The following is a 23066-nucleotide window of genomic DNA, read 5'->3' on the forward strand; positions in this document are numbered from 1 at the left end:
TTGAGATTCACATATACACATGCATTTGTTACAGAAAATGCTACAATAGTAACTTACAATGGTATAAAGCTGTTGAAAAGTCACTATTTTCTCCTTGATCTTGTCCAAGTACTTTAGTATATACCTGAAATCATGTGAACTCATGTGAAATCATATATTGGGAACCATAAAGAGTTTCAAAAAATTAAGTTAACCAAGTTTAATTTTTAGTTATTTGTAATAATATTCAATGCTCCCCCTGCATCCCCCAGCTCAGTACTGGGGATTGAACTCAGGGACACTTTACCACTGCATTCCCTAGCCCTTTATTGTTTTGAATGTGAAACATGGTCTAAGTTGCCCAGGCTGGGCTCAAACCTGGATTATAGGTGTGTTCCACTATGCCTGACACCAATACCTGACTGTGAAAAAAATGTCATTGGTATAAATGCTTCACTACTATAAAAATATATCTGAATGCAAAAGTAACTTATCTATAAAGTCAAAATTTTTTACACTTGAATTTTATCTTTTGCAAATTATTTTTTTAACAAGACTGAGGGAATCCTCACATGTATTTCAAAGCATTATCTATAGTTCAATGCCATTCTTCCTTTCATCTCCTATTACCAAATTGGGATAAGAGTCACATTTGAAGGAATTTCCTAAAGTTAAAGGTAAATAATAAAATTCTACTCCACTTACATTCCTATTTTTTTTTTTAAATCTTGAGGTGGGGTATCTCTAAATTGCACAGGCAGGCCTTGAATTTGCAATCCTCCTGCCTCAGCCTCTAGTGTAGCTGGGATTACAGGCATATGTAACCACAAGAGGCTCATTACTTCTTCTTACCCTACAAAAATCTAACTCTTCAATGCCAAAATATAAGCATGATCCAATCGATTCATTCTCAAGTGCTGATGTTTCTAAAATCTCTAGAACTCCCACATAAGAAATTAGTATTTTTTTCCTTTCTGTATAAATTTTGTTTTTAAAGGCACTGTTATCAAGGGAATCTATGCCTGTGTGTGTATGCTCAGGATCAAACCCAATGCCTTGCATATGCTAGGCAAGTGCTCTACTACTGAGTTACATCTATAGTCCAGGAATCCATTTTAATAGACAAGACATATAACTAGAATATCCATATTTATAATACTTAATTTTCTGATATTCTCAAAATTTCACCTGAAATAAAACAGTGACAAATCAAACAATATTCATTGTAATTCTAAGGAAAAAACTATGAGAATAGAATGTAAAATGAGTCAAATTTATTTTATAATTTTTTATAACAGGTACTCAATTTTGTAAAAAAATCACAAACATCATCTTTATTAATATTTACATTTGGCTCTGTAAACAAAGTTGGCAAAAAAGTCCTAAGAATTATAGTTATAAAAATTTCAAGAATATGATCCTTATCACTTTATAAAAAGTATACATTTTAAAAGACTAAAAGCCAGTAAATGTAGAAGTTGAAGGGGAAGAGAAAAATGTTAACACGCTATTTGAACTTTCCTCTTCCCAAATATCTAAAACATTGCACACACCACTATTTTCAGTGTAGCTAGTGAAACCCAAAAACTCTGATTTCTCTTCACTTGTCTGAAATAAGTCCAGTAGAGATTGTACTGGTGAACTACAAGTTCTGTTTTCTTCTTGTGTAGTAAGAAATTCAGTTCTTTTCTCATCTAATTCAGCATTTGGTTCCAGATTTTCTTTTTTATTTCGTCCTAATAATATTCTCACTTTCCGATGGATTTTACTAGATGGCAAATTATCCATATTCTTGATGTCACATCCATTGAGTTCTTCAGGAGGACTATATGATGTTTTTGCCTTTATTGTTAGGTGTTCTTTTGAATTTATTGTTATCAGGCCAGAAGCATCACCAAATACTGAATAAAGGTCCTTTTCCTTTAGGTCTTTTGCTGGAAAAAGTGCAGTATCTGACTTTTGTTTTGGTTGCAATGCACTATTATCTGTATTGAAATAAGGAACTTGTATAGATGTCTGTAGTTTACATGGACAGTGATCTACCCTTAGTTCTTCTAAGTTATTTTCATTTATAATTAATTTATGTTCAGAAATGTCAAGAATGCATTCCTGCTTATTTTTATGTGGAGGTAACTGTATAAAATTCTGCCGTATGTCATTCTCAGCTGCACTCAACATAGAACATTCACCAATCATTTTCTCATTAAGTCCTCTCAATTCTTTTGATGGGCAAGGGATAGATTCTGAAGTAAACACAAGTTTATGTTCAGGTTCCTGGGTTTCTTCATACAGGAAATTCTGCTTGATCACCTGTACACTATTTTCCCTGAAGTCTGTCTGAGAAATATGTTGTAATTCAAGCTTTTCTTTTGGCTCAGTCTTTTTCAGGACATTTGCAGAAACAGGAGAAAGGGATCCAACGCTGTATTTTATTCTTTATATGGAAAAAGAAAAAAAAAAAAAGAAAAGAAAAAAATTGCCATCAAATTCCTTAGTTAGAAATCAAAGTAGTATTAGTTCAAGTATCATCCATATTCTTCCTCCTTCCCAGAGATAACCAAAATTTTGAACTTGGTGTTTAAAACTACTTAAATCATGTAAACCAAAGATGACAGTAAAAGATCTGGGTTTGATCCTAATTTTTATTATACTGAAATATTTCATAACTTCTGTGCTTTGACGTGTGTGTATGTGTGTGTGTGTGTGTAAATGCCACCCCCCACCCTCCTACCAGGGATTGAACCTAGGGACACTTAACCACTAAGCATATCCCCAACCCTTTTAATTCTTTTTATTTTCAGACAAGGTCTCACTAAATTGCTTAGGGCCTCACTAAATTGTTGAGGCTAGCCTCAAACTTTTGATCCTCCTGCCTCAGCTTCCTGAGCAGATGGGATTACAGTTGTGCACCACAGAACACTGCTATAATTTATATTAAGGTACATTTTACTCTTCATTTTCCTTAGAAATGATCAATTGCGCTAGAAACTTAAATATCTTTATTCTTATTGGTAAGTCTTAAATGTCATACATTTGACCTGAAACCCTTTTATTCATGAAGCATCTTGATATTCTTGGGATGCTAGTTTGTATTAGACAATCCTAAATTACGTGTATTTTGTTTATACTTTCACTTAAGATTTCCTTTGTGCCCATCATGCATAAAGTCCTGGGTTGGAGTCCCAGCACAGGGAGGGGAAAAAAAAAAAAAAACTTTGAAAAAATGAATGATAAAAAACGGAAATACTAGTCCAATATGATTCCCTCTTTTTAAGTTCAGAAATGTTTAGGACACTGGTCCCACAAGTAAACATGGTCCAGATAGCCGCGTGCAGTGGCATGCACCTGTAATTGCAGTCATGTGCAAGGCAACTCAGCGAGACAGTTTTGAAATAAAATTAAAAAGGCCAGGAATGTAACTCAGAAGTAGAATGCTCAGATTCAATCCCCAGTACCATTAAAAAAAAAAAAAAAAAAAAAAAAAAAAAAAAAAAAGTGCAGGTAAATAACTTAAAATTTAGTAATTCAGATTTTAGCTGCAGAATGAGTTTTTAGGGACTTGAAAGGTCATGCAATAGCCCTACAGTTGTAATAGTTGGAAATATGACTTCAAATGCTATATCAATGAATGAGTCATGAACCATTCTGAACATTACAGAAATATGAGATGTAAGAACTGTTTTACCTAGAGTCAATAGAATTTCTAGTTAACTTTGAAAAGCTGTATCTTTGTATCACATGTTTAATCTTATGCCTTAAGATATAGGGTATTATACACATGAAAGCATTTTAAAATATTTATATTTATGGGAATAATCTAATCAGGACCATTTTTTGTCAATATGCTATTCACATACATTGAACTGGACTGTAATCATAGTTAAAACTCATTATAAGCAACAAAATTTAAGCAGAAATATTTATGAAAGTATAAAAAAACCTTAATAGAGGCAAGTAGACAAAGGATTCTCAAAACTCTATGAGATTAAAAGTTCTAAGCCATTCAATCCCCAGCACCACCAAAAAAAAAAAAAAAAAAAAAAAAAAAGTTCTAAGCCATTTTAGTCTAAGTAGATGATAAACTTTATGATTCTAGACCAGAGATCGACACATTATAGAGTCTATGGGCAAAATCTAGCCTTCAGTCTATTTTTCTGAGTAAAACTTTATTGTAATATAGTTGTATTTTGTTGTACAATAATAAAGCTGTGTAGATGTATAGAGATCTTACAGCCCAAAAATCCCAAAAATCCTAAAATATAAACTATCCAGCTCATACAGAAAAAATTTGCCAACTTCTTTTCTAAACCATGTCAAGAAGACTAACACTAATCTAAGGTAAGCACCTCTGGTAGTAGGGAAAGAAGGTATTAGGTTCTTAACCATATTTATATTCTGAATACACATATTCTAAGAATAGGTAAACTTTGGTTTTTAGTGTAATAAAACAGTTAATTTTAGTGTAATTAAAAATAATCTAGAAGAATTAAAAACTTTGATAAATTACCTTTTCTTTTTAGGTGTGTCTCTTTCATATTCCACAAAATCAAAAACTAACTTAGATACAATATCATCAACAACTTGATACTGGTTACTCTGTGCAAAATTTCTGTGTTGCTCACTAAGAAGGTGCTTAAAAACAAAAAAGCATACATCATAAAAATCACATCTTTAAACCAACAGATGCTGTTTTATTCAGAACTTCCAACATTTTTATGTCTTTAAAGTTAGTTTTCTATTAACTATTCCAAAAACACACAAAAAATCTCTTATTAGACTTAAAAGTATGTCAAGAAGTAAAACAAAAGTTACTTCTTAGAATCCACTAAAACTACTTTTTTTTCCTGTGAGGAAAGTCAAATACTAATTTGTGATTACAACAGAAATGAAAACACTGTATTAAAAAAAGAACTAAAGAGAAGAAAAACAGTAACATTTAACATTCACTGTGTACTAATATCTTTGTAAGACACCTTTCCCTCTCTAAGTGAGTAATGTAGGGTTTACAGAATATTACATGAAATATTATAAATTAACATACAAGAATTCAAATGTATTAAGAATCTAGAAATTAGTGCTTGCTGGGGGGATTGAGCCCGGAGTTTGATGCATGCTAAGCATACCCTCTATCACTAAGAAACACCCCTGGCTCACTACCCTCACTGTTTATTACCACTATATTTTATATGTTACTTTTGTGACACTCATCATTTTTGCAAATACATGTTTTGTATATATCTTCTTTGGTCAACCATAGGAAAGTCTTTTTATTGATTTAACTCTAATATTAAAAAATATTTGTTAAATTCATTGGCACAGGTAGAACTAAGTGAGTGTGAAACCTAAGATTTAAAACAAACGAATATTTTCTTTATTCTTAATGACTAAAAATCATAAATGAAAAACTGAAAGACACAATCTTAAATGAATTCCATTCCCAACATTCACTTTCACCAATTTTCCTTCTTTGCGACAACCAGTGAACAACTTTTTTGTTTTTCGGCATCAACATTTTCTGAGAATCACATACTAATATCAAGAAAAGCATCCACCATTCTAGATTATTCTATTGTTATAACAGTCAAGTAAATCTTAGGACAAATATGTAATTTTAAACTTCAAAATGATTTTTGGGAAGCAAGCACTCAAACAATAAACATTTTAGCTTCTGATTAAATGCAATTTTAAACCACATTTTTCCTTTGTTATATAAATAAAACAATACATACACTATTATCATTTAGGATTGCAAAACTCCAACCTAAGAGTATGATATTCTAAATCAGATATTTTAAAAATTTATTCTTTCTCTTAAGCTTTCCCACCATCTTCAATCCAAACCAGATCAAATCAACTTATCCTAGCTATCTATTATTGTTAAGATGGCATCTTACTATGTTGCCCAGGGCTGGTATTGACTTGTGCATTTAACTGATCCTCCCACGTAGCTGGAACTACAGGTGTGAGTCACCACTCCTGGCCATTTACTATTTTAAAAATAAACCATTCAAATAATATTAATAAGTACTCACTAGGTGTCCCGCTCTATCTAAGGACACAGACAAGAAGCCAGAATTCAAATCTAGGGAACTTAGGTCCAAAGCTCCTGATAATCTTTTTTTTTTTTTCCTTTGGTGGGGGGTATGGAGGATTGAACTGAGGGGTCTTAACCACTTAGCCATATTCCCAGCAATTTTTGTTGTTTGTTTTTATACAGAATCTTGCTAAGTTGCTTAAGGCCTTGCCAAGTTGCTGAGGCTGGCCTTGATTTGGCATCCTCCAGCCTCAATCTCCCAAACCGCTGGGATTACAGGTGTACCATCATGCCTGGCATGCTCATGCTCTTTTCATCAGCTTAAAAACTAATAGTCCCCATCTTTAAAACTCTCTCTTTGTCCCTTATGCCCTGCCAACTGTTCTATTGCATCTTGTGGCTACTTCAAGAATTCTCCACTCTCTTCAATTCTTCTCTTCCCACTAGTAAATAACAAGCAATTTTTAAGAATTTCAGGTCCAGATTACTCTATCCATGGCTCATCATTTCAACAGCTAATCCATTGACCCAACTTTAAAATATACCCACAATATGAGCATGTCTTCAGTACTTTTTTTTACCTTTTACTACACTTAGTCCATGATGTGCTATTTGATTGACTCAGTCAGTTTAAGACTAATTCCTCTTGCTTATTTCAATATTCACAAGTCTTATTACCTAATTGCTTTCCAGTCTCAGAAAGTCATCTTATCAGTTAGGTATTCTCTGTCTGGTTTAAATTAATAACATCTCCATTTTGGTTTCATTTGTTTTTTCCAAGGCCATGATATAATATTCTCTACATATACTTAATACTTATTTTTTATCCTGTGGTTACCCATGTCCCTCCTTTGCTCCACAGAATAAGTAATCTTCACATTAGCAGGGAATTGTTTTCTTTGTTCAATCTATTAACCCAAAATAATGATCAGTATATAGTATTTACTCAATAGATATCTGTTAAATGAAAAAGAATTATTTTTCAATATTCATGTCCCTCCTTTGGGTTCTTAAATTTTTAAATAGTTCTATCAAAGAAGAAATATACACTATTTATAATTATCAAGTTGTAAACCACAATTAGAAGTTAAAATTTAAATTACAAATATTATTCAGTTTTAGAAACATCAATCCCCCAAATATAAAATCATATTTACTGTTTCAAGATCTTCATATTTCTGTAAGCAACATTCACAATATCCTTTTTTCTTCTTCTCTTTCAACTGGAGTTGGACTGGGGGTCCACCATATTTATCGACATCCGTTTGAATTCTGAAAGCAGAAATGGTTAAAAAAAAAAAAAAACCTGCTAAATCTAAGGAATAATTTTCAAAATTTATTGTATAATTTGCACAGAGACTTGAATTATTAGCAAATACTTTTATCCACTTTCTTTCTTTCTTCTGCTGGGAGGTATTAGGGAATTGAGCCCAGGGATACTTTACTATTTAGCTATATTCCTAGCCCTTTTGTTTTGAGACAGGTTATTGCTAAGTTGCCCAGGCTGGCCTCAACTGTGTGATCCTCCTATCACTGGGATTACAGGACTGTGCCACTGTGCCTGACACAGGGTGAGTGTGTGAGTGTGTGTATGTGTATGTGTGTGTGTGTGTGTATTTTGGTTAGGGGAGGTTAACTGGGGATTTAATCCAGAGGTGCTTCACCACTAAGCCACATCCACAACCCTTTTTATTTTATTATTAGTTTTTTTGTGGTGCTGGGGATTAAACCCAGGGCCTTGTGCTTGCGAGGTGAGCACTCTACCAACTGAGCTCTCTCCCCAGCCCTCCCTTTTTATTTTTTGAGACAGGGTCTCACTAAGTTACTAAGGCTGGCTTTGAACCTGTGATCCTCCTATCATGTTTGCTGGGATTACAGGTATGTGTCACCATGCCCGGCCGATATTTTTTTAAAAAACAAAATAAGAATATGATAAATAGTCTGAGGCATATATCAGATAATTCATGACAGAAAAAAACACAACATTTTCATTATTTGCAGACATTTTAACCCACCTCCCGCCCCATGCAAACTATCTGAAGTACCTAAATATGACACTTAAAACAGATTCAGACTTCAAGCGTAGGGTCATTATAAATATACAAGGGATGAAAAGTAAGCAGAATAGTGATTAGAAACAGACACATCACCATCGTGGCATAAAATGAACCATTTCATATGTTTGCTTATTAAAAAATGAAATTCCTTGAGATGATAATCTAAAGAACACTTCTAATAAAGGTAAAGATTCAACCAACCTTAGTTTAACTTGAGTTTGCTTTTGAATGCTAGATGGCTTATCTACATCATATGGACTGCAGGGCTTCTGAATTGAATAGTTTATAAAAGGCATATTGGTCATTTGAAGATAAAATGGCCTATAAAGTCTAAAAGAAAAAAAAGGACAAATAAATGAGCTTCTCTGATGCAAAAAAAAAAATAAGTTTTAAAGTCTTTTACTTCAAAATCATAATTAATTTGGAATCTGGAAAAAAACAATATAAATAAGAGAGAGCTTGGCTTCTCTTCAAAGAACCAATCTGTAGGCTTAATGTTTTATTAATATTTAAAAACAATATTTAAATTATGGTAAAACACACGTAACAAAATTTGCTATCTTAACCTTTGTGTGTGTGTGTGTGGTGCTGGGGATTGATTCAGGGCCTTATGCATGCTAGGCAAGCATTGTACCATGAGCTACATCCCCAGCCCTATATGTTAGTCACATTAAGTATTCACAATATTGTAGAATCCTCACCATTCACTATGCATTTCCAGAACTCTAATAATGCAAAAACTGAACCTCTGTCCCCATTAAGCAATAATTCTCCTTTCCTCCTTTATCCCCAGATTCTGGCAACCAATATTCTATTTACTGTTATGAATTTGAATATTCTACATGATTAATATAAGTGAGATAATGGAGTGTTTTCTCTGATTTCACTTAGGATAATGTCCTGAAGCTTCATCCATGTCACAGCATATGTCAGAATGTCATTTTTTATTATGACTTACTATTCCATTTTGTGTATACATATGTATATAACAATATATCCCCCACATCTTGTTTCTTTCTGTTCACTTGCTGATGGCTTGGGTAGCATTTACCTTTATTTTACTTTTTAAATTAAAAACACTTTTGGGATAGTAACCATCCTATGGATATGAACTGGTATCTCATTTGATTTAGACTTGCATTTCTTTATTAGTGACTTTGAGTATCTTTTCCTTTGCTTGTTGTTCATGTATATATCACTGAGAAATACCTACTCAGTGCTTTGTACATTTCTTAATCAGGTTATTTCTGAGGATTTATTGTTTGTTTGTTGTTTAACTGAGTGATTTCTTTTCTTTTGAATTGTAGTTCTTTATATATTCTGGATATAAATCCCTTACAAGATTTATGATTTTCAATTACCTTCTCCCACTCATTGGGTTAGCTTTTAACTGTTTTGTCCTTTGATGTGCAGAATTTACAAATGATACACTCCAATTCTTTTATCTTTTTGTTACTTGTGCTTTTCATGTCATATCTAAAAAACCATCACCAAATTCAATCATGAAGTATCTCTCCTGTGTTTTATTCTAAGAAGTTTATAGTTTTAGGTCTTATAAGGGTTCAGCTTCATTCTTTTGCATGATGATATCTGTAGTTTTTTCCCAGTTTTTGTTATTGTTCTTTTCCCATTCAATGACCTCCCTACCTCTGGTGAAAATCATTTGATCATATATGCAATGGTTTATTTCCTGGCTCTCTAGTCTATCAATATGTCTAAACTTAACCAGTACCAAATTTTTTGATTACTGTAACTATGTAGAAAATTTTGAAATCAGGACATTTTACTTTGTTCTTTTAATCCACGAATATGATCATCTTTTTATTTATTGGTGTTTTCTGCAGGCCTAACTCTGAATTGCACTTTTCTTTGCACTAACACATTGCACAAAAAGTTTCAACATGTTTGTCACCTCAGTGAGTACCCAAAAGAACAAACCATACATGTCTAAATAAATAACTGGAAAAAAAAATAAGAAACCTAATTATTCTATTCCAAATTTATTTATATGTATAGTTTTCACCAAGATTATTCTATAAAACTTGAAAGTGAGTTTAGGATAGCTACCACACTGGATGTTATATTTCAATATTGTATTTCCAAATAGTATCTAATAATTATTTTCACAAATGTAAGAGCTAAGCGCAATCTTTAAGTTATAGTTCTAAATCATATGGTACTGTAGAGTAAACAATTACCTGAAATGCTAAAAAATGAGCTGGACTTATGATTGCTCTAAACCAGAAACTTCAAAGACATCTACTACAAAATACTGAAACTAAATCCAGTCCTTGAGCACAATGAATTAATGATACATGCATACTAATATAATATAAAGGAACTTAACAGTATAAATGGAGATAGCTTTATTAATTAAAAGACTTTCTCCTTTAATATTGTACTTAAGTCACATTGATCACACTTAAGATACTTACTGGCTCACATCTTCTACCTTTACAAAAGGCTTTTTGAGTCTTCCTGCTTAAGAACATAGAAAACATGATATTAGGGATCTGCAAATCCAGGAAACCCACTCAAATGAAATCACTTTGACAAAATTCCCGAAACCAAAAACGACCTATTCATTTCAAAGATTTAAACTTCAGGTAAAGTACTTTCCAATATCACTCCATTTTCAAAAATATCAGCTCTGTCCACCTTCTGAGAGTCTTAAAATGAATGGAGCTCCCAAAGGGTCTATGAGTAGAATATAGGAGGAATGTGAATTGACATAGAAAAGTTGCATTATTTTCACTAACCTCTAATCGATACTCAACATTTCCTCCAATTATAAATTAAACAACAGATCACAACAGTACTAACATTACTGTAACTTTGATACCAATGGAAACAGTGTGCATTTTCACACTGTATATTAGTTGTTACAGATATATCAAAATAGTGTTTATGCTTATCACATAAACCACAGTAAAACCACAGTAGCAATTAGAATCATTGATAGAACTTGTTCTCAGTATGTGTTAAAAAGCAAATATATCACTACTTCATAAAGTTACTCTGATTAATCAATGTCAACATAATTGATTTTTTTGTAATTTAATGATTTTAAAAAATATTTTAAGAAATATCATTCCAAGGGAGGGGGCTCCAAAGGCCTCATCAGACTCATGTCAGACTGTCTATGTTCTAAAAATAACCAAGAATCCCCTAAAAAATAATTTAAAGGGTAATTTATATGATTTTGGAATATCTTTACATGATTTGTTCTATTTTCTAGGAGCAAACCAAATACATTTATGGATATCAAAATACTTACTTCTTGTTTTTTGTGTTCCAATACCAACTCTTTTCCCCTTAAAAAAAAATTGTGAAAATAATGTGTTTAAAAGTGAAAGCAGCAATAGTGATTGTTTTTGAAAATCGAAACAGATTAGAACCACCCACATAAAGTAAGATAGAACTGAGAGTCTGAATAAAACTGGGATGAATGCCTGCTAAAACAATACCAAAAACAAAATCAGTATTTTCTAGACTATAATAGATCTGGGGCCTACACAACATAACATTTACAGTGTTCTATATATAGTGCAAACTTATCTGACATATAAAGAACCAGGAAAAAATGATCAATTCTTGAAGATAAACAATAATCAGATTCCAAACCAGAATGTTTCTAATGTCGAAATTACCAGAAAAAGACTTTAAAAGAGAAGGTAAACACACTTAAAATGAACACAAAAGGTAAGTTCTCAGTAGAAAAAAGAACCCAACAGAATCATTGGACTGAAAAATATAGAGATACAAAATTCATTGGATGGGCTTAATAGAATGTAGATGACAGAATTAAGTGTCAGTAAACTCAACGATAAATGAATAGCAATCTCCAATTGAAAGACAGAAAAAAAGATTAAGGAAAAACAAAACACAGTCAGGGAAAAGTTGGGGTAAAATCAAGAGAGATCTTTTAGTATTACTGGAGCTGTACAAAGTATAATTATCCCACTCAAATATCAAGTTATATTACATTAGTAAGAAATTACGAAAACATTCTAAATTACTTATTTATGGCTTCATGTCTTTGTATACACTCTCCTGTGAAATTTATTTTCCTCTGGATTCTACTCACTTGAGGACAGAATGAGGAAAAGAAAAGCAGACCACAGAAGAAAGGTCTGAGAAACATAAGGAAAGCCAAGAGATAGCTATGAGATGAGAGATATTCCAGGAGAATTAGAAAAGTTCAAGAACAGAATGGACAATGATTAAGAAAACCAGTATGACTGGTTTTAAAAAATATCAAATTGATTCAGCAAATTGGTGAGGAATGTCATATCTTGTAGGTTGAAAAGTGAATAGGAAATATTAGAGGTTTAAGAAGTCTGAGGGATTTTAAAGATTGGATAGTAATTAGGTAGAGATGTGGGATCAAGGGAAGATTTACTGTGTTTGTTTTAAGGTCAGACTAGCTGGTCATACAAGATTTTGTGACACCATTATCTAGAGCAATTCATACTCTACATTTCCTATATATGTTCTAAAAAGCTAATACATTATTTATATTAGGTATTTCTTATACAATAGGCTAATTTTAAGTTTTTTGTTTTTTTTTTTCCTACAGAGCAAACAAAAGTACCTATAAAAAATGTAGCAGGGGACTGGAGATGTGGCTCAGTGGTAGAGCACTTGCCTGGTATGTGTGAGGCACTGGGTTCAATCCTTAGCACCACATAAAAATAAATATAGGTAATGTGTTCATCTACAACTAATATATATATATTAAAAATTAAGATCTGTATAGGTGGGGGATATGTATAAGCTTGTATGTATTAAAAAAACAAACAACAGTAGCAACCAAAAAGGTAGTAAAAAATAAAAACCAAAAAAACCTAAACATATTTGCCACTATCCCAAGGGTGACTTTTACCTCATGAGTACAATCCTAAAGTTAAATCACACACAAAAATTCAGAAACATGCCTACAATACACAGGCTCACCCCTGGGATTCTGGCAATATTTTCAACTTGGCAGAAAACATTTCACAGATACATAAAAAAACAAAAACAAAAACAAACAAACAAAAAAAATCTGATCACTTTTAAAAATAAGTTTAACAATTAAAGACGACAACATACCACATCTCTTATGGAAGTACTTGATTTCTTGAGTAAATACAACTCTTTTTTCTTTTGTTCTATGTAGTATCTAATGTCTTTATTAAAAGAAAGAAAGGCTTATGATTAGTAATTTTAAAGTTAGAATGAAACATCAATATTTTCCTAAAGTTGTAGTAAATTTAGATGAAGGATTTACCATTACAGGTATTATAAAAGTTTTCACTATGTAAATCTAGGAACCAAGGGATGGAATCAAGGGACGAACAAAAATCAATTATAAAATCCTTACCATCAATATGAAGAATTTTTACTCCCCATGATAAGGCATTTGATAATATACTATTTGAAGGAATAAAATCCTGTAAAAAAAAAAAAAAGTATAATAGTTTTTCTAGAAAATTGCTATTTAAAATGAGCAACTTTCTTAAAAAAATATCAAAGCTTAATGTCACCAAGGTAGTTATTCATAACAGGCCATAAAGTTATCATAGCAATGAAGACCTCATTTTTTTCTTTTGGTGTTTCTAAAATCAATCCTGTTTAAGACAGTACCATGTTCTTGAAAAATTCAATGCATCCTTTACGGCAAATTTCAAAAGTTCCCAACAATAATTTAAAAGGCCACAAGATGGGGCTGTTTCTCCATGAAAAGCAGATTCTGCTCTTGGTAAAGGAGATACATGCTGCAATTTACACTTCTATTAAAAATGAATGAAAGAAGATTTCAAGGGTATCTAATTTCCAGTTGCATTTTTAATAACAAAATAGTGTTAATTTTTTTCAAGGAAAAAATTAATTTTGATTTTTCTGAAAATACCAGAAACTACGAAAAATAAGCTGAATATTTGGCTATACCAAATGCAAAATAACAAGTAAAAATAACATTTGAAAATCATGTTAAAGCTTTGAGAAACATATTTTAAAATGCCAACTTTATAATTATTTTCTCAATAGACCAAAACAAGTTTACTAAACCACAATAACTGGAGTGTTTTTTTAAACTACTGTAATTAAAAGAAAAGCACTTGATTCTACCACAGAATCATATCATTTATAAAGAAAGTGCTCAAATGTCAGTGAAAATAAACAGCTGATAAATCTAAAAGGAAAATCTGTCAATGGATGAATTTAGATTCCAACACAATATGGTATTGTATGGTTGGGGACAGTGTGAATTTTTAAAGTTCCTACTTACATGATCCTTGATAGCTTTCTCAACTAGTAATTTTCCTCTACTTAAACAAACCTATAAAGACCAAGAAAAATAAACAAACATATAAAGAGCTGTAATATAGTGATTCATTGGAGAAAACTTCAGAAAGGTAAGATAGCAAAAGTGAATAGATAAATTTTATTATACAAGTCTCAGTGGGTAGCCACACAATAAGTAATATGGTCAAAAGAGACTTCTTTAAGGTGTTGACAAGACTATCTACTAAAAAGTTTATTTCTTCTTCTTCTTCTTTTTTTTTTGAGTAACTTAATTCAACAGAATGCGACCCAAGAGTTCAGTTTTGCAGTAAATTCTATTCAATAAGAAAAATAAAACAGCTAGGTTTCATTAGAATTTTTATGCCTATAATTAACTGGTTTACATTTTAGTTTCTTATTAAAATGAAGGTTTAAGAAAAAGTACAAACTTTAAAGTTATATTACTTTTTAAATAAAATACCAAGAAAAGTAGTTGAAATAGTATGAGCCAAAATTAATTGGGAATTAATCATTAGTATATCTCCTTGCTCCAAAAAAGTATTAACTGAAAAAAATGCATGAGCCTTATTTAGCTCTTCTTTGATTATGTTTCCTTCTGTATACTTTTCAAGTGATATCTCTTGTTATTTCTTTTTCTTATATTTGTTTTTCCCATTTCTGCTTTTCAAATGGCTAAAGTAGATAAACAGAGGAGTACACTTAAAAACTGCAATTTAGTTACATTTCAATTTAAAATTAGGGATAAATGAAGTTCTCTCAAACTCTTATCTCATCACAACCAATTAAATCAATTTGTTCTTCCTTGTATCTTCCAACTTATTAATGAAGTGTTATGTATATGATATCAATAATTTTATAATAGGGGGTGGTAACCTTTCTATAAAAATGGCTTTCAAGATTATATGATCTCTATTACCATGAATGAATTCTTCAACCACAAGTGATACCTACACCAATAGGTATTGCTATATTCCAATTATAGTTTACAAACAATGAAATCAGAATTTCATATAATTTCTACTTGTCAAAAAATATTCTGATTTTTTTCTACCAACCATTTGGTAATGTAAAAACCATGCATAGTTTGTAAAGCTATACAAAATAATAGGGACCAGGCTGAATTTGGTCTGTTTGCTCACCCCTACTCTGAAATTGAAAAAGGTCTCTACTTCTTTAAAGGAATGATTTGCTATTATTTTTAGTTGCAAATTACTCTAAAAAATAAAACACATCCCCAAGTACAAGGGCACACTTTAGGAATCAGTAGGACTATACTGTACTATTAAGGAGAGGGGGGAAAAATCACCTTTCTAAAAGACAGCAACCTTATTAATAACTAGAAAGCCACAATAACTTTTCTACCCAAGTGAACTCTGCTGCCAGCATGCTACTGAAAATCATGAGATGCTCAAATTATAGCCTGAGAGTCTCAAAGCATATTTAAGAGACTTACTGTGTCTGGAGACTTAAACGAACTTCCATCATGGCTGGGATGAGGTGAAGTGGTTTCTGCAGTATACGCAGATTCTGGACTTGGTACAGGAGAAATTCGACCCAATGTTTGTGCAAATTTTGCCTCCTTTTTATTTGAAATGAGATAACTGATATCTTTGCTGAGAAATTCTTCAACTCGCTAGAGGAAAACAAAATATTTTAAAGTAAGTAATAAAAACCATACTTGTTTCATACCCTAGGCACAGTATAAAATTTTCAAATTGATGTAATTTAATATCTTGCAAATTGGTGTTTTCAAGTCTGTATTTTTCTGAATCTGGAGTTCTATGGAAGTATAATGGGAGTTCTAAAAGAACACCACCAAGTATTTTACCCTAATTAATGTAATCTAGGTAACAACCGAATAGTATTTGTATTATTCACATTTTTCAGGAGACAACTGAAGTGACTTGCATGAAGTTATACCAGCAGTATATAAAAGAATTTGAATACAAGTGTTCTGATTCAATCCAAGCAGCAGTGTGCACAACTTACTGTAATGATGGAAATGTTCTTTGTCTGCACAATCTAGTATGGTAACAAGTTGCCACATGTAGCTACTAAGGACTTAAAATGTAGTTATTATGTCTAAGCCACTGAATTTTTAATTTTATTTGATTTTAATGAATTTAAACAGTCATGCATGGGGCTAATAACTACTGTATTGTTCAGTATAAGTCTGAATCATGAAGTTTAACACATTCTCTAAAGGTCTAAACTTATAAGATGGAGGAAACGTTTACCTTCATCAGCATAAGATTGAATTTTCCCACTAAAATGTTTAAAAACAAACACTTAAATTCCTAAATTTATAAATGGGTACCAAAGTCAGTATTTTGAAGAGCACTTGCCTCTAGGGGCAGAAAAAAACCACTAGACTAAGAGAATTAGTATACTAAGTAGAACAATATTAAGAGTTTTATTGAAATATATAGTATAAATATGCAAATGTTATACAAAAACACTAAATACTAAGCAGAAATAAATCACTGATCATTAAATAATCAAGTCACCCTTCTTCTATTATATTCATTTTAAATGACCAGTTAATAAAGTAAATATTATTAAACTTTTATATATTCCAGGTATTAGACTCATATTCATGCAAAGTCACACAGAAAATAAATGACAATTTATGTGTTCATCAACTGTCTTCATTTTCATAAATGAGGCTCTTGCAATGCCAGAGTTTCCTTTTATGATTTCAACTATTTTTAAGTGTTTCAGTGACAATAAGTACATCTGCAATGTTATACAGTCATCACTATCAATTCCAGAATTTTTTCAACATCCCAAACTAAAATTCAGTACTCATTACTAACAATAACACCTCTATTTCCTAACCACCACAGCCCCTGGTAACCTCTATTCTATTCTATGTGAATTTGGCAATTCTAGATACTTCACTGCTGTGAACATCCTCACTAAATTTAAATCCTATTGTGAGGTATTAAGAGGGTGAAAACTTATTCTGACTAATATTTGGAGAAAGAACCTTTAGAAATAAATGAGGCTCTAATCCAGGCCCTAATCCATGAGACCTGGCTTTATAAGAAGAGATAAAATCTGAGGATGATCAATCTTGCTATGTGATACCCTTTGTCACTTTGAGGTTCTATAGATAGTGCCCTCTAGCAAAAAGTCCTTCACCAGATGCTGATGCCTAATTTTGAACTTTATTACCTTAAAAACTGGGAGCCAAATAAACCTTAATCCTTTAAATTACTCTGCTATTCAGCTATTACAACAGAAAACAGATTAAGATACTCATTTAAGTGGAATCCTGTATTTGTCCTTGTGACTTGCTTCTTTCACTTAGCAAAATATCTTTAAGGTTCGTTAGTGTTATAGTGTATCAGAATTTCAATTATTTTTATAGCTAAATAGTCCATTTTATGAACATACAATGTTTTGTCTATTCATTTACCTGTTGGACATTTGGGCTATTTCCACTTTTTAGCTGTTGTGAATAATGCTGCTCTAAATATGGATATACAAATATTATTTCAATATTATGCTTTCAGTTCTTTTGGATATACATCCAGAAACTTGCATAATGGTTATATCATTTTACAGTTCTAACAGTGCACAAAGGTTTCATTATGCACCTTCTTCATAACACATGCTATTTTCTGGTTCTTAGTAGCCATAAAACTCATAGCACGACCCACTGTAGTTTTGATTTACATTTGGGGAAATGCTTATAGTTGTTGAACATCTCTTCATGCACCTACTAGCCATTAGTATATCTCCTTTGAAGAAATGTATCCTTAGGACCTCTGTCTTTTTTTTTTTTTTTTTTTTTTTGAGATGCAGTCTTGCTATGTTGCCCAGGTTGATCTTAGAGGGTAGTCTCAAGTGATCCTCCTGCTGCAGCCTCTAAGTAGATGGAACTAAAGGTACAGACCACCACATTCAGCTTTTGCCCATTTTTTAACTGGATTATCTTTCTGTTGGTGAGCTATTTAAGTTCTTTAAATATTATGGATATTAATCGGTTATTAGATACATGATTTGCAAATATTACCTACTAGTCTATGGATTGTCTTTTCACTCTGTTGATAGTGTCCTGTGAGACACAAGTTTTTAATTTTGATTAAGTCAATTTACCTTTTCATTTGTTGCTATGAATTTGGTATTATATCCAAGAAATCACTGCCAAATCTATTATAAAGATTTCCCCCTCTATTTTCCTCTAAGAATTTTACCTTTAGCCAGGCATGGTGGCATATTCCTGTAATCCGAGTGCCTTGGTAGTATGAAGCAGGAGAATCACAAGTTCAAAGTCAGTCTTAGCAACTTAGCAAGACCCAAGCAACTGAGCAAGCCCTATCTCAAAATAAAAAATAAGGACTGGGGTTGTAGCTCAATGGTAGAGTGATTATCTAGCATGTGTGAGGCACTGGGTTCAATTCTCAGCACCACATATAAATAAAATAAAAGTCCACTGACAACTAAAAAAAAAAAAAAATGGGGCCTTTAAGAATGTCTAAGTCCTTTAACATGTGAGGACAATCTTGATAAGTGATATATGTAGTCAATATGGTGGCAAACCTAACATATGACCTTTAGGTTAAGTAAAATAACACATTGACAAATAGTTCTAGTCAACTTGTTAAATGTTCTTCTGAGCTTCTAGTCCAAGAAAGAAATGATCAGTTCAGATATTTAAAGGTGTTGACCTTTAGAAACTTGAAATCCAGCAGGAATCATCTAATCAATCTATAAGGCAGGAAAGAAGATTTAAGTTTATGTAGCTCCCCAGTAATCATCATCAAGGAGTTTCTATTTGGAGGACAGCATAATATTACATTGAGAAGGCAATGACCCGTTCCAATAGGTAAGGGTGTCTCTTTATTTTTCAGTATTGGTGATGGAACCCAGGGGTGCTTTACCACTGAGCAACATCTCCAGTCTTTTTTATTCTAAGACAGAATCTCACTAACTTGCTGAGGCTGGCCTATAACTCACAATTCTCCTGCCTCAGCCTCTTGAGATGCTGGGATAACAGGAATGTGCCACCACACTTGGCAAAGTCTCATTTCTTACACTTAATTTACACTAGACTACTAATCACAGAAACCTGAAGTTTTGTCAGGTTAGTAAATGTTCAAACAAATGATTTTTCTTTCTTTCTTTTCTGATGTTGGAGACCGAACCTAGGGCCTCTTGCATGCTACCACTTAACTATGCCTTTAGTCCTCAAAAGGTTTTTCCATAAACAGCTGGTAAAAATTTTAAACTTGGTGCTGATCGGTGGTTATAAATTTTCCAAAATGAAAAACTACAATGATTACATATTTGAAAGTACTAGCTATAGATAAATATTTTCTTGTTAGTGTGTGGTTTTCACTTACCCCTCCCAGGTCCTTTATGTCCTTTTGCAGTTTTTCAGATATGGTGACAGAAGGTAGGTCAAGGTAAAACACTTTTCCCCAAAGTGGCTTATATTTGGATTTTTCTGTTCTGTTATCAGTTTTCAGAGATTTCAAAGACGGTCTATTCTTTTCATTTTTTACTTGGATTCCGCCTATTATTAAAAACGTTTACTATTAAATCATATTTTATACAAAATTTTTACAATTTTAAATATATTTCATTATGCAATATCAGAAAGGAAAAATAATGACACCAATTTATGTTATCAGCATTTAAATGTACTTCTCTATAGTACTATTTAGGATAAAGGTGAAATGCCTTGTATGTGTTCAAAGATTCCCTATTGTAAAAATAACAGTTGAAATCAGCAGGAAAAATACATTGAATGTATGAAATCATGGGACTATATAAACCCTTTCAGAAAGATTCTTAGGTTGTAAACTCCATGGGGGTCTTCCCTCAACTATTCTGGTATATACTCAAAATTGGTGCTTAGAATGTTAAACAGTGACCTAAACAACCTGTTATATAGAACGACCTTGTCTTCAAGACTTACTTACTGCTCAAGTTTTAGTTTCACATAAAGCCTTTTATTAAAAAGAACTAAATGAATCGTTTCATACACAGTTTATCTAGGTATTAAGGACTTAATGGTCCATTTATAACTACGTCACCGTTCATACCATTATTTTTATTGAAAATATCTCAGATGCAAGCAACTGCTTTAAAATTTTGGAACACAAATCTATGTCTTGCTGGTTACTATATACACACATATTTACGGGAAGGACTTCAAATGAAGTGTTGCCAAATAAAGAGACTGAAAATGGAAATTTGCCTTTTGTTTCACTCTCAAGTTGCAACCAATAGGTGTGTTTGAAATACAAATAGTGTCCCTTAACTGTGAGTGAAGGAAAGTAAAATTAAAGACAAAATATCAACCAGAATCACACAATCTAATGAGGAGGAAAAAGACACGACCACATTGGCCTTTAAACTGAGGGCCCCTAGAGTCTCTGGAGAGCAGCGCCGCGGGACCCAGCGGGTTCCCGGGTCCTCACGCTGCAGGTTTTCACCCACCCGCGCACCGGGAATGTGGGGCCGCAGTAGGGACAGGAGAGCGAGAGGGGTCACGGGATGCGTTCCCTTTCTGAGGCAAAACGAACGAGCCTTCTTCTAGGTCAGAAAACGATCAGCAGAAAAGCAAAGCAACAGCAGACCTGGCGGGAGAACTCTTGAAGATCGATGGTGGAACCATGGGAGGAGGAAAGGATTAAAGGGACTGCAGGCGGAGGAGGGGCTTCGTACCCTGGAAATGTCCTTTGCTGTGGATCCTCATGGCTCCGGAGTTCATGGCAGCCACCCGGCACCTACATACTGGGTCTGGACCGGGTGCGGCGCCAGGCCGCCGCGAAAACAAGGCTTCTCCCGCCCGGTTGACAGGACGGCCACCTCTTTCCTTCCGTCCGCCAAGGCCTCCACGCAGTAAAGGTGCCGGGTTCGCGGGCCGAGTTTCCGGGGCCGGATCCGGCTGTGGCTCCAGGGCGCGGAGGAGGAAGGGGAAAAAGCACAAACGAGTGGGCTACGGCGGTTGAAGATTTGAAAACGCGTCACGCGGCCGCGGCGACGATACGCTTGCCCCGCCCTCTCGCGCCGCGCCCCGCCTCGCGCTCGCTCCACGTGCCCGCCCCTTTCGCGCCCGCCTCCTCGTTCCCCGCCCCCTCGTGCCCGCCACCTGAAGACGCGCTCACTGTATCCTCGTGACCGCCCCCTCGTGGCCGCCTCTTCGGGATGTGGGCTCAGCCCTCCAGTGCCTGCCTCCTCGAGCCCCGTTCCCTCCCGACGTGCGCCTCGCCCCCACGCGCCCGCCTCCCTGCGCCGTGCGCCCCGCCCACTTGCGGCGCGCCCCGCCCCCAGGTCATGTCTCCGCCTTCGCCCCTCCCCCATCGCGATGCCCTTTTTGCTTCACGTCCCGGCTCTCCTCCTGTGGTTTCAGGCTCCGGCACAACCTGAAGAATCGTTGTGGTTCAGTGTTGACCGAGGGTAGTGGATGCAGTTGGCAGCAGCCGAGGCTGGCCAGCCTGCCGCCAGGCTCATTCTCGCCTTCTAGGTTTGCTGGGCCCACTGGCCCTCCAGCCGTCTCTCCACCAGGTACGCTTATTTTCCGCAGGTCGGACCTCCGGGAGGCTGGAGGCGCGGTGGCTGCGGCCCAGCCTGGACTCAGCCTCAGAGCTGGCCATAGCTGAGCGGTGGCAGCCCCAGCCCGGCGCGCTCCGAGTCGCAGAGCGAGGTTTTTCCGCACACCCGGCCGGGTGCAGGCTGGCCTCACAGGGACTTCCTGGGGCGAGGGTCGTCCCGGAGTTCCGCAGCCCTAAGTGGACAGCCCCAGAACGCGTTCTGGACGCCTGGTGCCCTTTGGTGTTTAGCTGTGTGCGCTGCTCTGTTGCCCTTTGTTCTGTACAAAGTAATTTCCTTTTTTTGTGTAAGTTTACTTCAACAATAAAAAAGAGTGGAAAATGAAATCTCAGTTTTTTAATCTGTAAAATGGGGGTGATAATGTGAATATCGTAAAGATTAAATTTTAAATGTTTGTGAAATGTTTTATGGGAAAATACCTAACAAAAAGTTTTTGGTATGTTTCTGCTGGTAAACTGCTTAAAGAGGAAGAGGATTGTATTTTGTCCTGTTTTGCGTTCTTTTACTCCTGGCCATAAAATAGGCATTGTATACTAGTTGATTTTGGGGGATTGAACTCAACCTCTGAACCACATCCCCAGCCCTATTTTGTATTTTAAAGACAGGTCTCACCAAGTTGCCTAGCGCCTTGCCATTGCTGAGGCTGGCTTTGATCCTCCTGCCTGAGCCACTGGGATTACAGGCATACTGGTTGATTTTTGACCTCAGCTCAGGGAAGGCAGAGAATGCCAATATAACCGTTTTGCAAAAGCACAAACAAAGAAGGATTGTGAAACTGTTAACCAAAGTGGAGAACACCAGATGGATCAAGTTTGCCAAGGAAAAAATAAGAATTTTTTTTTTGGACAGGTTAAGGTTTAAGAACCTGGAGCTACAATCATGAAACTTTATTAAGTTTTTTTCATTAGACAGTTGGGGATAGTTATAATTTATGTTTGAGAAAAAGGTCATATATTCAAAACAAAGTACAGAAAGCATAAAAATTTTTGTCAGAAAGGTTTAGAAGGTTTAGGGAGACTAATAGAGAATGTAGTTAAAGCCATGGACGGAAATGAATTTTCCCAATAGTGCACATAGAATAAAGCAAGTAATGATGTGCAGAGGATGATAAAAGTGAAAAAGAAGGAGAAATGCCTCCG

The 23066-nt window shown here is 34.4% G+C and overlaps 2 protein-coding genes across 4 annotated transcripts in view; one reads left to right on the top strand and one right to left on the bottom strand.

The window, feature by feature from the left end:
• Window positions 1–1337: 1337 nt before the first annotated feature.
• Window positions 1338–21410, bottom strand: DBF4 (DBF4-CDC7 kinase regulatory subunit). Of its 2 annotated transcripts, none has more exons than XM_079151700.1 (12): window positions 21040–21410; window positions 19710–19882; window positions 15812–15991; window positions 14342–14392; window positions 13436–13505; window positions 13165–13241; window positions 11348–11384; window positions 10506–10548; window positions 8272–8400; window positions 7171–7285; window positions 4487–4611; window positions 1338–2413 (listed from the first exon to the last, which is right to left on the bottom strand). In XM_079151700.1, the coding sequence occupies exons 1-12, from the start codon at window positions 21083–21085 to the stop codon at window positions 1435–1437; spliced, it is 2025 nt and encodes a 674-aa protein (XP_079007826.1). In that variant the 5' UTR covers window positions 21086–21410; the 3' UTR covers window positions 1338–1434. The 2 variants fall into 2 exon arrangements, with proteins under 2 accessions (XP_079007826.1, XP_079007825.1); XM_079151699.1 differs by having other exon boundaries at window positions 10506–10551.
• Window positions 21411–21673: 263 nt separating this feature from the next.
• Window positions 21674–23066, top strand: part of SLC25A40 (solute carrier family 25 member 40) — a 45662-nt gene continuing 44269 nt past the window's right edge. For both annotated transcript variants that reach the window (XM_079150922.1, XM_079150924.1), the window contains exon 1: window positions 21674–21882. The gene's annotated coding sequence lies outside the window, so the exon portion shown is untranslated. The remainder of the gene's footprint in view (window positions 21883–23066) is intronic.

The sequence above is a fragment of the Sciurus vulgaris genome, assembly GCF_902686455.1.
Source record: "Sciurus vulgaris genome assembly, chromosome: 8".
Lineage (NCBI taxonomy): Eukaryota > Metazoa > Chordata > Mammalia > Rodentia > Sciuridae > Sciurus > Sciurus vulgaris.

Coding starts and splice junctions, on each gene's coding strand:
- DBF4 (XM_079151699.1), bottom strand. CDS start 21,085: ATGAACTCCGGAGCCATGAGGATCCACAGCAAAGGACATTTCCAGG. Junction 15,992..19,709: donor ACATAAAGGACCTGGGAGGG/GTAAGTGAAAAC, acceptor GTTTTCCTCTAG/CGAGTTGAAGAATTTCTCAG. Junction 11,385..13,164: donor GTACTTCCATAAGAGATGTG/GTATGTTGTCGT, acceptor TTTTTTTTTAAG/GGGAAAAGAGTTGGTATTGG.